We start from the raw sequence: 15811 nt of genomic DNA on the forward strand, positions 1-15811 counted from the left end.
CCAGGGCATGGCTTAAGGCCCGCATTCATCGGAGGAGGCCGGAGGAGCAGGAGGGATTGAGCATCCCTCCTGCTCCCAACGTAACTGTATGGAGAGGGGGTGTGGGGAGGTATTTGTTGGCAGAAGGGAGTGGGCATCCCACCTGCCATTTATTTTTGATCGGGGAGGGGGTGTTTTGTTGGGGGGTTGGGGGTGGAGAGGGTTTATTTTTCATTTTTTTTATAATTGGCCAGATATTTTGCGTGTGTAATACATGCAAAATATCTGTGCCATTAAAAAAAAATGATCCCCCCACCCCCTCGGCAGAAGCCCTGATAGCAGTGACAGGAGGTTCCTGCTCCTGTCACTACTGTCAGGGCTCTGCCCCGACTCAATCGCTCACTGAGTGATTGAGTCGTGAGCGGACTGCTGGACATGATGGACCCCTGGTCTGACCCAGCAGAGGCACTGCTTATGTTCTTATATTCACGTGCATGCATTGTTGGTTGGGCTTATGAAGATTTGCCATGCTCATTCAATTGAAATAATAGAAAACTGATACAAGAATTGTCCACCATATAATTCAAGAGTATAAAAATATTCTTCTTTAATAGAAAGTAATTTTATCTAGATGAACTTATTTATGATTTTTTTGGGGGGGAGGGGAACAAAGCAAGCATAGAGAAACAAAAATGCCTTAAGTTAAAACTCTGAAATCCACTTGGAAACCAATGTTCAATATACTTCAGATGTACCAATGTTCAATATATACCAATGTTCAATATACTTCAGAATACAAGCTGGAGGAGAAGGGCTAGCTTCATTTTACACCTGTCCATTGTACATGTAATGTGATGGTAAGCAGAATCATTTTAAATGCTTATGATTGCCTTTGGCTAAACACCTTTGTAAATAAACTTCAGCTAGAGATACTTTTTTTTTTCATAGTGTTCATTTAGTTTGTCCTAATTTCATGTTATATTAACATATGTCACACTGAAGTCACTCCCAAGCTGGTTCTTTGCTGTGCATCTGTAAGTACCTGAATCGGAATGGGTTGGGTTCTGAATGACCAAGGTCCCTTGTGGGTGAAGAAGTTCACTTCCTGCAGGTCGACCTTTGCTAGCTGTAGAAAGGACTGACCCATCTGGAAGTTCCCATGTAATCTCTGGTTTAGGGATCCCGATTGCCATACAGTTGAGCTGAACAGCAGTTCCGGCTGTTGTGTGCATGGTTTGAGGTGGTCTATTTGTAATCCTTGGAGGATAAGCTATGATCATGACATTGACAACTATTGATGTCTCCCCAGCATTGTTCTGAGCCTTACAAATATAGTTGCCTTTATCATGAATATTTGCTTCTCGAATAACTAAGGTACCATTTTCAAACATCATGAATTTGCCTGTAATTTGAGGTCTGTCTATAATATAGCCACTTGGGACTATCCAAATGATGTTTGGTTTGGGGATTCCATCAGAAAGACAGTGAAGAGACAATGATTCTCCTGTGACACTTACAAGTTGTCCTCGCGGATGGGTAAAAATGGACGGTTTCTGGCCAATTTCCAAAATAATCAATTTTTCAATATAGCCCACTGTATTTCTTGCTGCGCAACGATATTTTCCAGCATCATCTCTTGTGGGATTGTAAATATAAAATGTTCCATTGTTTCTTATTTGATATTGTAGAGAATTTTGTCCATTGAAAAATTGTGTACCATTAGGTAAAAGCCAGCTTATTTCTGGAGCAGGATTTCCATCAGCAGAGCAGTTTAATATGGCAGGTTTGCCAGGTCTTGCTATTATTTTTTCATTGAACGGGTTTTTGAACATTGGTCGTCGTAGCATGTCTACAGCTTCCAAATGAACCACCAGCACACTTTCCCCTCCATCACTACGAGCCACACAGATAAATTCTGCAGTGTCCGAAGCTCTTACATTGCGAATTTCTAAAGTCCCATTTTTGTGCACCACAATTCTGCTTCCATAGTAAGGAGCTGTTAAGAAAATGTTATCGGGCATTATCCACATAATTTCAGGTGGAGGTGTCCCTTCTGCTCTGCAGTCAATCAGCTTCTTTGCATGCTTCACGGCTGTTTCTTTGATTATCGTTTTGTTTCTGTACAAACCATTGATTAAAGGTGGTTTTGAGATCACTTCTAATTTATAAAGTTTTGTGTCGTCCCCAGCAGAATTGCGAGCTACGCACATGTATTCACCAGTATCCAAAAGTTTCACTTTAGTGATTGACAATGAGCCATTGACGTGGAAAAGGTATCTATCGTTAGAAGCTGAAATCGTGTCACTAGAAGGGAGCAGCCAGAATATCTTTGGTTTCGGTTCTCCAACTGCCTCACAATCAAATAGTGCCGTATTTCCAGCCTTTACTTTAGAAAGTGTCCTGTAATTTTCTTTTATACGTGGCGCAGTTGCAACTACAGTTAGGTGCACTTTCATTTCATCTTTTCCTAATGTATTTTGGGCATAGCAGGTATAGTCACCCTCCTCATTTTTTCCTACCTTGTTAAGGTAGAGTGTTCCATTTTCAAAGAGGACATATCTTCGAAACCTGCGTCCGCTGTCATCAGCTTGGAGAACATTGTTTATCATTGTCCCATCAGGTAAACTCCAAGATATTTCTGGTGATGGTGACCCTGAGGCTTTGCAGTCCACTTGAAAGTCTTTTCCATATGGTACCTGCTTTTTGAAATACTGCTTTTGGTCTATTTTTGCAGCTCTCATCGAAACGCTGACTTTCATCAGTATGAGGTCATCTCCAAGGTGGTTTCTTGCCACACATAGATAGTCGCCTGCATCTTTTTCTGTAATAGACTCAATAAGCAGTGAGCCATTTGAATAAACATGAATTCGACTCCCCATTCTGGGAAAAGAAACAGAGGTATTCAATGCATTGTTTTGCTGAATGATAAATATGAAAAGCATGTACAATAAATGCAAAAACTGAAAAAAATATTTTTAAGAACTTTCGTACTCTAATGCATATAACTAATACAAACTTGTAAATAGATAATTTGGAAGAATGAAGGCAGGACACCAGTATAAGAGCTGAGATATTTTGGATAGAAAAGACGTTCTGGAATGAGAGGGCATGGAATGAAGGTGGCAGGGGAAAGACTCAAAAGTAACGTCAGGAAATACTTCATGAAAAGGTTGGTGAATTTGTGGAATGGCTTCCCAGTGGAGGTGGTGGAGACAAAGACTGTGTCTGAATTCAAGAAAAAGCATGGGACAAGTACATAGGATCTATAGGTGGGGGTGGGGGGGTCTGTGTAGGGGTGGCCTTGGGGGAGTCAACCTTTGGGGGGGTGTTGGCAGGAGGGACTGGGCATCCTTTCTGCCGGCAAACTTGTGTGTGTGTGTGGGGGGGGGGGGGGTCGTCAGGAGGGACTGGGCATCCCTCCTGCCAGCAAACTTGCAGGGGATGGGGGGTGTTGGCAGGAGGTACTGGACATCCCTTCTGCTGCAATGTTTGCCTGGGGGGTTTCATGAGTGTCGGCAGGAGAGACTGGGAATATTTCCTGCCACAATTGTTTGGGGGGGGGGGTCGCAGCAGGTGTCAGCAGGAGAGATTGGGCATCTCTCCTGCTGCGATCATTTGATGGGCGGGACAGTTCCATAATTCTCTAATGCCGGTTAGAGAATCGTGGTTTTAGGTGAAGGACTGTTCCCTCCCACGCCTAAAAGGTCTTGTTTTGGACATTTGGACCTTGGACAATTTTGGGGGGGAGAGAAGAATAGGGCTTAAAGGTAGATGTACTGGCAGTCTGGGCGATTAAATGCCTGAATGTACAGGTAGGCCATTCTTGAAAAAAAAATCCAGAGTTTGGATGGTTTTTTTTTTTGAGAATGGACACTTCCCTGCTGTCTACTTTGGGCGCTTAAAGCCTTAAGCCAAACAGGGATTTAGACTTTTTTTTTTTTTTTTTTTTAATTATTATGCCCCTCCACCTTTTTATCCAGAGGCTAAAAATTGTGATCCTGGATTGCATTTTTCTCTTCTCTGTTTTCATCCTCCTTTCTTCATTCATTACCTTCCTCACCATTTCTTTTTCTTTTTTTTTTTTTTTTTTTCATTTAAGATATATAGCAGGCAGTGATGTAGCAAGGGACGTTGGCTCACAATCTAATTTTTTTGTATGTGGGCCAATAGAGGGTTAAGTAACTTTCCCAAGGTCACAAGGAGCTACAGTGGGAGTTGAACCAGTTTGCCAGGATCAGAGCCCACTAACCATTAGCCTACTCCTCCAGTGATGTAGTGCAGCTCTGAATTTCTGATCCCATTTAAAAATTTCATTTGTGATGGTTTTGATGCTTACATCATGCTAATGTTTCTTTATACTTAGAAGCTCTCTTTCTATGATAGACAGAAGTAAAAATGATTCCCCCCCCTATATTTGCTTCTAGCTTTGTTACAGGCCATCTGCACCAGGATTTCTCTCCTCCTCTGTACTTTTCTAGTCCCCTTTTCGGTCCCATCAGAAGCCCACGCTATGATCTGCTTGCTACTATGACACAGTCAAAACCTAGAGAGTACAAGACTGAAATAATCCTTGCAAACGCAAAGAAAATGATATTTTTGGCTAATTTCCCATAATTCCAGCTGTCAAGTTCTCAGTTTTCCCTCAGACTCTTGCACCGATGCAGAGCTAAATATTGCTTTTCTTTTAATTCTATTCCCTTCCCTAGCAGCTAATAACACGTTACAAACTCTTTGCCATGAAAGTTAGTCATGTCGAGGACAACTTTATAACTGTGCACCTAAACGTAGGTAATTAGAGGACACCTATGTGGCACCCATTCTATAAAGGAAAGGTGGTGCCTACTTTCCTTTTATAGATACTAGCATAACAGGGGGTCCTCAAGTCAGAGATTTGTGTCAGTGTGTATCCTGTGCCTAACAGCTGTGTTCTCAACATAGGCGCGGGACATACATTCACACAAAACATGCACAAACAGCAATTGGCAGTTCCAGATCTGCCAGAAAATTTGCAAATTTGCATTACAAGGAGTGCTCATTTTAATACTAACGGGCTCCTTGTAATGCATTTGCATGGGGTGCTCGGTGGCTGCTACCGTGATTGGTAGAAGCTCCCCAGAGCCCTTTTGAGTATCGGAGGCTGAGCTGCTTTGCAAGTAAGACTGACTACAACCAGTCTTGCTTGTACGACAAGCTTTTGAACATCTCCCCCTTAACCGTCCTTGTGCTGACTCCCAGAATGCCTCCAAAATAGCCGGTTTTCGATTCCATGCTAACTGGTTAATGAGTTTAAGTGTCACGGAAAATGAGCAGTCGGCCCCGAACAGGAAATTTAACTGGTCAAGGACCATTTCTGGCACAACAGAGGAGTCGTGAGAATGAGATGTCACTAATTAAGCTATGGGTGTAAAGTTCAAAGTTCACTTTATTGATAGTAGCACTGCAAGGACCATTTCTGGCCAGTTTAATTGCTGTGATATTAACCTCATGATTTTTAAGAAGTTTAAGCTGGTGAGTGTAATTTGATGGTACTTAAAAAAAAAAAAAAACAACTCTCACCTGTTTTGAAATTTGGGATCTGGTCCTTTTTGAAGCCGTTATAAAGTAGGCACAACATTTGCACCTTTGTGGCTTAACCTGATAATACATCCTATTGTAAATTTACCCTCAGCTTTTAAGAATCCAGACTGTGGAATAAAACCTGGGTCTCTTCCCCTCTTTCTTTCCCTACTGGTGTGTGAAAAGGAGGCACCAAGCTGAGGAAGGGAATTTGGCTTTACTCCATGGCCATGAGTGTTCTGGGGCAATAAACTGCCACATCGCTGCAAATGTGTCTCCTTTCCCATGGAGTTTCAAGCAATAAAGCCTATGTATCGGGGTTGTTTTGCTTAATGATTGCTGTGGGGGAAAGTGCTGGTATATTTGTGATTACTATTTCTGGTTAGAGCCGTACACAGTTTTGAAAATCCAAACTTAGTGTGGCAATGCCTCCCCTGACCTAATCCCACCCATGGGAGCATCTCCAAACAATGGGGGGAATGTTGTCCATTACTGAACAATATGCATAATTTTACTCATTTTGAGAGATTATTTGCCCATGTAAAACATAGTTTACCCATGAGCATTTTTTCTGATTACTTCCATCTATATTTCTAACAGAAACGAAGAAAAATGAAGGCCGATAAAGACCATATGGACTCTCCAGTCTGCCTACCCATGCCATCTACTATCTCAACCTTTTACCTATAGATCCTATGTACTTGTCCCGTGCTTTTCTTGAATTCAGACACAGTCTTTGTCTCCACCACCGTAGTTACTTTTGAGTCTCTCTCCTGTCACCTTCATTCTATGTCCCCTCATTCCAGAACTTCCTTTCAATTGAAAGAGGCTTGATTCCTGTATATTTATACCACAGAGGTATTTAAACATCTCTAGCATATCTCTCCTCTCCTGCCTTTCTTCCAAAGTATATCTATTGAGATCTTTATGTCTGTTCCCATACACTTTATGATGAAGATCAATAACCATTTTAGTATCCACCCTCTGGGTTATCTCCATCCTGTTTATATCTTTCCAAAGGTGCAGTCATGCCTTTAGGCCCAAATTCTATAAAAGGCGCCAGTTCTAATTTGTTTAATTGCCTTTAATTGACATGCTACTTGATCACATCATTTAAAAACAATTCAAATGTCATTAAAAAAAAAAAAGATAGTGCCACCACAAACGGTGCTGGAACCATGACTATGGAGGCACCTACTGGCACCTGAGAGTAAAACAGGCATGGTTAAAGTTGGAAGTATCCTTGGGCCTCGATAGATGCCTCTAGTCACAATTCTTGTCACAGATAGGCACCGGAAATGTAGGCCTTGAAAACCTTGGCCTGCATTTCCGGTTTCTATCTGTGGCCTAGCTGTGATTCTATAACTGGTGCCATCGCATAATTGACATGTGATTGGAACTGCTTTTGTGGGCGGCTGCCAATCTTGGCGCCATTTATTGAATCCAGGCCTTAGTGTCTAATAAATTTTTGTACGGCACCCTGAGGCCGCACATTTCCTCTTAGCTCTTCATCCCCACCACCAGCAGCATTGAATTGTACCTTTGCAGGCAGGGATGCCCAATTCCAAGCAGTTAAAGAGATATGTTGCCTGAACAGTGAGAAAGTCAAAGATGTGCTTCAGCTGCCAATGCTGGCACTCGTGAACATGCTCAGTTCATGAACTGAACATGTGTAGGAGTACCAGTGTTGGCGGCTGAAGTATGCTGATGACTTCTGCTCATGCAGCATGGAAGTGAGCTCAGGCAGTGGATCTCCAGCTGGCAGGGCTTGGAGCCATTCTGCCAGCCATTTTGAAGGGGACCTTAAAATATCCCATAGCTTCACTGTGAGTTTGTTGTGGTGCATCAGGGTATCATAGTGCAGAGTTTGGGAACTGCTGCCCTGGAGCACGTACAACATCACAACATAACCAGCGCTTAAATATAGACTAAAGGCATAAGTTGAAATTCTGTTCATTCAAAGTCCAGTTTTTGGAACTGTTCTAACCATTACAAGAGTAATGGTATTTCATTTATTTTGAAAACAAACACCTCTGTTATAAGAACTGATCTTACCTGTGCCACTGGTCTACCACTGCTTTGGATGGCAATCTCCACATTATCCTGGGCTTGGGTTCTCCTGAAGCAGAACACTCCAGAAGTAGCTTGTCACCATAATTCAATTCAGTAGTTTTCGGAGATGCTGTTAAAATTTGGGGAGCTTTATCATGCTGTTCCACCATTATGTGTACCACTCTCCTCTCAGACCCTGTAGAGCTAGTAGCAATGCATTCGTATTTTCCACTGTCGGAGGCAGCCAGGTTTCTGATGGACAGCGTTCCATTAGAAAACAGAAATAACTTAGCATTTATAAACTTTAAAGGTTTTATTTCTCTTCCATCAAAGAGTACCCAATGTACAGTGGGCTGAGGATTCCCTTTAGTAGTGCAAGGGATTTTCAAACTGTCCCCCACATTACCCATAACCTGCTGTCTTTTGTCTTCCAGAATAAAAGGAGGTGCAGCAATCACCTGCATTTTGATGGTTAGAACGTCTGAGCCAACAGGGTTGATGGCCACACACCTGTAAAGCCCTCGATCGTAAACCGTCACTTGTTTGATTATTAAGGTGCCATCTGGCTTCACAATTGTGTGATGGTTTCCTGAAGAAAATTCAGAGACCAGGGTTTTGTTGGCAAGGATCCAAGAAATGGTAGGGCTTGGTCTGCCTTCAGCTGTGCACTTCATTTCAACTTGATTGCCCGAGTGAACTGTAATCTCCTTCGTTCTGCCTTCCAGAATCCTTGGGGGGTAAGCCACCACAGAAAGAGTGACCAGGAGATAGTCAGAACCATGCCGGTTTGTAGCCACACACAGGTACTGTCCACGGTCCTGTATGCTGACTCTCCGGATAGACAGGGTCCCGTTGGCAAATACTTCCAGGTTGCTGCCACGCCTGCTTTTTGATATAGTAGTTTCTAGTAAAATAATGAAATGGATTGTTTCTATTTGATTATGTGCATTTTCAATTAAAAAAAAAAAAAAATCTGCACAGGCTGCCTAAAAATAATTGGGTCAGCATTCAAAAGCACAACAGTCGTGGTACAATCTCATGGTGCAACCTGTAGGCCACTTGCCTACTGTATTCATGGGTTTGAACCACACTGGGATTTCTGTAAGTTAGTTGGGCTCTGGCCAATTTAGTTATCCATCGCTTTGGTCGTTAATCGGTATTTCCCCATAAATCGTTAATGACCTGGTACTTGCATACAGGGGATGGGGATTACCTTTACCTTTTTTTTTAACCAGAATTGAAAAGCACTTATCCAAATAACTGGGATATATGAAGTGGCTGAAAACTCTCCACTGATGTCCAACATTTCTCCTTCCCTTTCCTACTTTTCTGTGATCCCCCATCTGAAACATTCACCATCTCCCCCTCCCCTCCAAAGTGTCCAGCATCTGTCTGCTTCCCTACTAATCCCACTTGAGAAATTCAGCATCTTTACTATCCTCCACCTGAGTGCTCAGTATTTCTCTTTATCTTCCATAACATCCCTTAATGAGGTATCCATCAATCCCTCCTTTGAGGTGTTCAGCAGCTTCTCTGGGTGATACCAAGGCCGCCATCAGCATCTCATACTATATGGGCCAAAGCCTACTGGATTCTGCCCGCCTCTGAAACAGGGGTGCTCAAGACCCAACAATGCTTACAGTGGGGTTTCTTTAGACAAGTTGCTCCACAAATTGTGCTGCCCTAGGTGAATGCCTAGTCTGCTGAATGGTCAGGTTGGTCCTGCACCTATTTTCCCTTAAGAAAAAAGCATCTTGTAAGCAATTAGCTCCCTGTGAGTTTCTCAGTGGCTGAGGATTTATTTATGGCAAGGGCAAAAGATGTAAATAGGGTGTATTGAAATCTTTCATTCTTCGGAATAGTCATAAATTCCATTCAAAGCCTATCGCCTACCTGATGACCTGACTAAAAATGACCAATGAACACATTTTTATCTTAAATGCATCATAAAGGCTAATTGAGAAATAATAGTACATAGAGATGAAAGGAAATTTACCTGAAGAGATTTTTGTCCAGTGTATTGTCGGTAGGGGATTGCCAGAGGCCTCACACGGCAGGAAAGCATCCAAATTAGCCAATACTGTAAAACTTGCTGCATTTCCACCTAGAATCCTGGGTTCTGCTGCTCTGCTCCTAGATAAGGACTCTAAGATAAGTGAGTTTGTGGTTGCCATTCCCTGATCTACTGTCATCTTGGTCCAAGGTGCGAGTGTGTTTTCCTTGCTCTTGCTTAGCAGAGGGGTATAGCTAGTGTAACTCTGGGGTGACTTAGGTATTGTGAGGGTATTTACAGTTAGAGTTTTCCCTCTCTCTGTCGTTTTTGGCACCAGCTTGTGCCAGAACTTGTCCTCCCGTTGTAGGGAGGAATTAATTTTTCCAAGTGATAGTTGTGGCGTTACTGTCATCATGGACGCGAAGAGGGTAGGAGATTGTATTTTAGGGTAGTGCTTATGTGTTGTTGCGGCAGGAGCTGCTGTTCTTGCCATTAAATCAGGTGCAAGGGTAGAAAGAGTTTTTGGTGTATGCTGCAGTGTTTTATGTTTATTTTGCGTGTGATGTTTCTTAGTTGTAGTCTTTCCAACAGTGGTAGCTTGAATTTTTTCAGTAGACAACCATCCAGATGGTTCAGTCACTGCGCTGGGCAAGGACAGAGTGTTTGTAATACTCTTGGGGAGTGGTGACATTGCTTGAATGGTTGTGGTTTCTTTTTCTGTTGCGAGAATGAGATGTGATGTATTGGTTGGAGCTGTTTTAGATGTAGAACCTGGCACTGTCAGAGTAAGACTGGGTGTGTTTTCCATTATGGTCAAAAGCTGTGGCATAGATGTGCTTGAAATCGTGCTAGAGTTACCAGGAGAGTGTGTGGCAGGAGTTCTCGGAGTCGTGCTAGTTCTTTGCAGGATTCTAGTCTTTTTCTTTGGTCTCCTTCTCCTAGACCCTTTTCTTCTTGCTGGGCTTGGCATTTTGAGGGTGCTGTTTGTAAAATCTGTAGTAGAGATTTTAGCAGAAACAATCATTTCTGTAGAAGCAGGTGTTGGTGATTCGTTGACTGATTGACTTGCAACGGATGGAACGTTGAACGACTGAGTTAGAAGAGGGGAATGAGTAAGACGTGTAAGAGGACTGAGTGTTGTGGTCTTAGTATAGTCTTGAATCAAAGAGTTGGTTAGAGGGGAAGGCATACTAGTTTGATTTGTAATCCTTGTCTGAGTTGTTAAATATGAGGTAAAATCTTCTGTTTCCAGCAATTGACCTTTACGTGATAAGCTTGCGGTAGATGCTGTTGCCATTGTTGCAGTTCTTTGTACCTTTAGTTTTCTTAAAGTCTGTAGGATTTCCCTTTGAGTATCATTGCTTCCAAAGAGTCGGTTCCAGGGAATTTTCTCTTTTACAATTTTGGAGAATGTTTTGGTTTTTGGAGTCACACTGGGTTTCAAACTCAAATATGTCTTGCCCTCACTAACTGATCTTGTTGTCAGAGCATTATCAATAGTGGCTGTCTGATATTTAACAGCTGCTGGTGATCTAGAAAAAGTCTGAGTTATGTCAGAGTATAATGGAGATAAGAATATGGTTGACTCTGTTGACTGAGCTGTTTCAGTGGTAGGCTGTGTCATCTTTACAAAAGCATGTGTTGCTGTTGCAGCTGTGCTGTCTGTCAGTTTCCTTCTGAACATCTGTGCTGTTGCTGTAGGTTGCACCGATGGTATGTTTTGATTGACCACTTCTGGAAATATACTATTTGTAGAGCTTGGAACAGACACAGAGACAGGAGCAGTACTGGAAGAATCTTTTGTGCTGAGTTCTGTAGCCAAAGACATAACAGTACTTGCCTTAGTGGACTTCTTTATCTCGGGTCTAGGAAATTTATATCTGTGTTCATTCATGTTTGGGATACGATCAGGTTTAACAATTCGTCTTCTGCCAGAAATTCTTCTTCTTCCAAAATGTTGCCTTGCAGTTGGTGTATTTGTGGTGGCATCTCTAATTATTTGAATCTGCTGATGTGTGATAATGGTTGATCCTGGGGGCAATCCAGGAGTTATTATTTTTTGTGTATTGTGAAGATAAATGTGACCCAAGTTATTTTTTGGTTCTGTGATTGTCATTACAGATATCGTATGGCTCGCTGAGGTTTCATTGTGAGAATGTGTAATTACACTCTGCTTGCCTACTGTCGGTGGTGCTGTTATAGTGGCAGGATCTTTTGTCATGTGCTCTGTTGGTTTTGCAGGAATGATTTTGAAAGGTTCATTTCTTCCCCCAACATAATTAAACTTCTTTGTCATGTTAATGTCTTTTGATGTACTAAACAGTGTACTAGAAGGTGTTGCTGTCCTTTGGTTAAGTATTTTGTATGTCTTAGTTGCCAGAGTTGGACTTAAGGGAGAGGTTCTTGGTGGTGGTAGCACAGTTGTTAATACTATGCCTGTTGCATCTCTACTTGTAGTTGTCTTTTCTTCAGATTTATCAGACGTTATACCATGTGAGTTAATTATTGATGATCGTTTCCCATTAATAATGCCTGCAGTTGTTTTGGTCTCCAGAGCACCAGTTGTTGATTCAGATTCTGTACTAATAGTCAACATTTTTGTTGTTAATATCATAAACTCCTCCTCAGTTGGTAGGAGATCATCCCCAGATGGTTGTTCATCTTCTCTGGTTACTTTTGTCAAGTGGTTTGCAAGACCCACTTCTGTGTTTGATGTGGCATTTTCTTTTATGTCTGAAGCTACTGTGTTCTGTTTGCTTTTTTCTAAAAATGCTGCCCAGTGCTGTGGATCAATTCGTCTCGAGTGACTAAATTGTCTTTTCTGGCCCCAGAGCCGTCGACTTCCTTTATGTATTCTTGTTTGGTGCTTGATCTCGCTGTTGCTGCTTCTCATAATTTCGATCTCATTTGGTTCTCTCTCTCTAGAAATTGAAATTGTAGATGGTTGACTTGCATGTTTTTCAGCCTCCAGTGCATTTTTATGTTTTGTTACATCCTCTAGTTCTTCATTTCCAGAACCATCATTTTCTTTGTCTTCTACCAAAACTGTTTCCTTAATTTTGGAATTATTTTCATTCACTTCAGTTAATACTTCATAAATCAACATATCATGACCATATTGATTGGCGGCTATACATCTAAAATATCCTCTATCTCGGTTTGTAAGTTTTTGTACTTTTAATGTGCCGTTTGTGAAAATTTGTTTACTTTTTGAGGACTGGTGAAGCACAGTGTGATCTGGTAAAACCCAACTTATTGAAGCATCTGGGATACCCGTAGACAGGCATGGAAGATAAAGCTTATCACCAATAAACGGTGAAAGCTGAGCACCATTTATATGATCGTGTTCCACATCAGCACCAAGTACAGTAATCCGAAAAGTTAAGACATCGGCATCCTTATAATTGGTGCCTATACAATGATAAAGTCCAGTGTCAAAAACATCAGCTGCTCGTAATGTAAATTTCCCATTTTTACTGATTGTGATTTTTCCTTCTTCACTTACATAAGGAGCTCGTAATTTGCTTCTGTCTGCTAGAATCCACTCAATCGTAGGACTGGGCTCTCCAGTGGCCTTGCAATCTAGCTCCACTGTCCCACCAGCTATAACAGAATGCTCTGTTTTCGTTCCATTGTCTTTTAAAATCATGGTCCAGTATCTTGCAGGGTTTTCATCAGTATCTGGTAATGAGATCCGAGCATTAGCCAGATATCTAATGTGCAGTGTGTTCAGGGTGGTAGTTGTCCTGTCTAACTGAAGCGTGATCTGGTCTTGCATTAGCCAGATGGGTTCTGCTCTGAATTCAGCTTCAATATTGGTAAAAACATCTTCCCCTTCTGAGTTAGTCTGCTTGTACTGGTAACTAATATAAGGGGATTTTGTAAGTAACAGTTCTCTTCTCAGTTTCATTGGGGAATCACTGTACATTGCCAGAATGCTCCATAATGGCTGTATTTGAACATAATCAATATTGCATAACAGATATGTAAAAATAGATGCGCTTAACACTGAATGGTCACCTTCATTATCCAGAGAGATCTGTGAAATCTTTGTGGGTTGCTGAACATTACAAAACAGGTTTGCTTCATTCCCCATTTGATCTGTCATATTTAAAATGAGTGATCCCAAGGGTGCAATAAAATCATTGGAAGATATTGAAGTCAAATCTCCTTCTTCTGCAACGGTGATATTTTTCAGTTTCAGAGAAAAATCAATTGTTGGTTTCATGCAGATCCTGTCTGTTGATGAGACCTCATACAAATTTTTACCTTTGTTTTTCTTAGGGTTGGAACACACTGGGCACTGTGGAATACCAGACTGACCTCTGTCTCTCTTGCATTTTATCACATCTGGGGGGGGGGGGTGGAAGAAACAGAATATAAATTCAATTTATCCTGAAAACTCATGAGAAAGTATCTAAATGCTATAGAAAAGTGTAAACTCTACCGAAGAAGACAAATGCATAAGCTGGCGTCGATAAATAATAAAACAGGTCTTGCTATGGGAAAGCCCACTGACTTCAATCCTATTTTATCATCATCTAATTTTTGTCCTGATTTCTGGGTGGGCCTTAACATGAAACAAAAAGGAACTGCAGAGCAGATGTTCAAGATGTGCATTAAATCAGTGGTTCCCCACCCTGTCGTGGAGGACTACCAGCCAGTCGGGTTTTCGGGATACCCCTAATGAATATGGATGAGAGAGATTTGCATATAATGGAGGTGACAGGCATGCAAATCTGCCCCATTCATATTCATTAGGGGTATCCTGAAAACGTGACTGGCTGGTGGTCCTCCAGGACAGGGTGGGGAACCACTGCAATAAATTGTTGTGTCCAAGTTAATCCACGTTCTGAAGAGCAGGGACCCAACATGGTCTGTGTTTTGATTAACATATCTTCCTCAGGGGGTCCCAGGTTTCTTGTTTAAAAAAAAATGGAACGTAACAAATGTGCTGGAGAAAATGTGGCCTATGTCGACACAAAAGTGATCGCTGTGGGGAAAAACATCTCAGTGTTGCTTGAGACTTTTTTTCCCCCCACTTTTGTGCTGACATAACAGGCCACAGTATCTCCAGTGCATTTGTTGCATTCCACTTTCTTTTAAACAAGAAACCTGTACCCCTGAGGAAGATATGCTAATCGAAATACAGGCCTTGTTGGGTTCCCGTTCTTCAGAAGATGGATTTTCTTTGATGTAACAATTGACTCAATAAAGTGTCTGCATCTTGTACATCTGCTCTGCAGTTCCTTTTTGTTTTGTGCTGATCGATACTCACTGCAGATTGTTTGGACTCCTTCTTCTGGGTAGGCCTTAAGTCGTAATTTGAATATCCAGCACCAGTTTACAGGAGGGAGGAAGAAGGGTTTGTAGTTGTTTGAAACAACATAAGAAATGTCCAAAACATATCCAATGTTGGATAGATTGATGGGAAGACAAGACCCAATATTCAAAGGAATTATGCTCCTAAATAGAAGAACTTTTACAAAAGTTTAGCATGTGCTAAGGGAATTAACATGTGCTAAATACTAAGAAGTCCATCTTATGAAAGAAAGGAGTGGGGTTGAACAAAGGATTTCTAGACAGAAGCAAAGAATTCCACAAAAGAAAGTTTATCAGCCAAGTCAAACAGACCTGACACGGAACCACGTTTTCGCACTGAAAAGCGCCTGCCTCAAAAGAACTTTTTTGCGCATTATTTTACTATGGGTTCAAAGTTCTGGTACTGGTATTTCAACATCAATGACTTCAAATATAAAAATCTACTTGCATACGAGTAAAGTGTTCCCCCGGTCATTCGTGATCGGCGGTTCGCGGTCCCAGTCATTCGTGGTATTTTCCGACTGCGACCACTGACCAGAAGAGGACAGCTGGAGAGGCAGGAGAGACCAGCCGGAGCACCGGCAAGTGAAGGAAATCACTCACTGTATGCTCCGACCGCCTTTTCCTGCACTAAAGTCGGGCTTTGACACGCAGCTCCTGATTGGTAAGGCCCGACTTTAGTGCAGGAAGAGGCGGTCGGAGCATACAGCGAGTGATTTCATTCACTCGCCGGTGCTCCAGCTGCTCTCTCCTGCCTCTCCCAAGGAAAAACGTATTTGTGGTTTTTCAAGATTTGCGGGGGTTCCTGGAACGGAATCCCTGCAAATTTCGGGAGAGTATGTGAAGAATTTCAACAGTAGCACCAATTAGTGATTGTTCAGCTTGTTTAAAAAGAAGCAAAATGCAAAG

At 41.9% G+C, this 15811-nt stretch overlaps 1 protein-coding gene across 4 annotated transcripts in view; it reads right to left on the reverse strand.

The window, feature by feature from the left end:
* Nucleotides 1–562: 562 nt before the first annotated feature.
* The window catches only part of IGSF10 (immunoglobulin superfamily member 10), a 128045-nt gene continuing 112796 nt past the window's right edge, over nt 563–15811 (reverse strand). For all 4 annotated transcript variants that reach the window (XM_033959119.1, XM_033959118.1, XM_033959116.1 and 1 more), the window contains exons 5-7: nt 9584–13930; nt 7591–8491; nt 563–2859 (exon numbers count right to left, since the gene is read on the reverse strand). In XM_033959119.1, coding sequence (XP_033815010.1) covers nt 951–2859; nt 7591–8491; nt 9584–13930 — 7157 coding nt within the window. In that variant the 3' untranslated portion in view covers nt 563–950. The remainder of the gene's footprint in view (nt 2860–7590; nt 8492–9583; nt 13931–15811) is intronic.

This window comes from Geotrypetes seraphini, chromosome 9 (genome assembly GCF_902459505.1).
Source record: "Geotrypetes seraphini chromosome 9, aGeoSer1.1, whole genome shotgun sequence".
Classification (NCBI taxonomy): domain Eukaryota; kingdom Metazoa; phylum Chordata; class Amphibia; order Gymnophiona; family Dermophiidae; genus Geotrypetes; species Geotrypetes seraphini.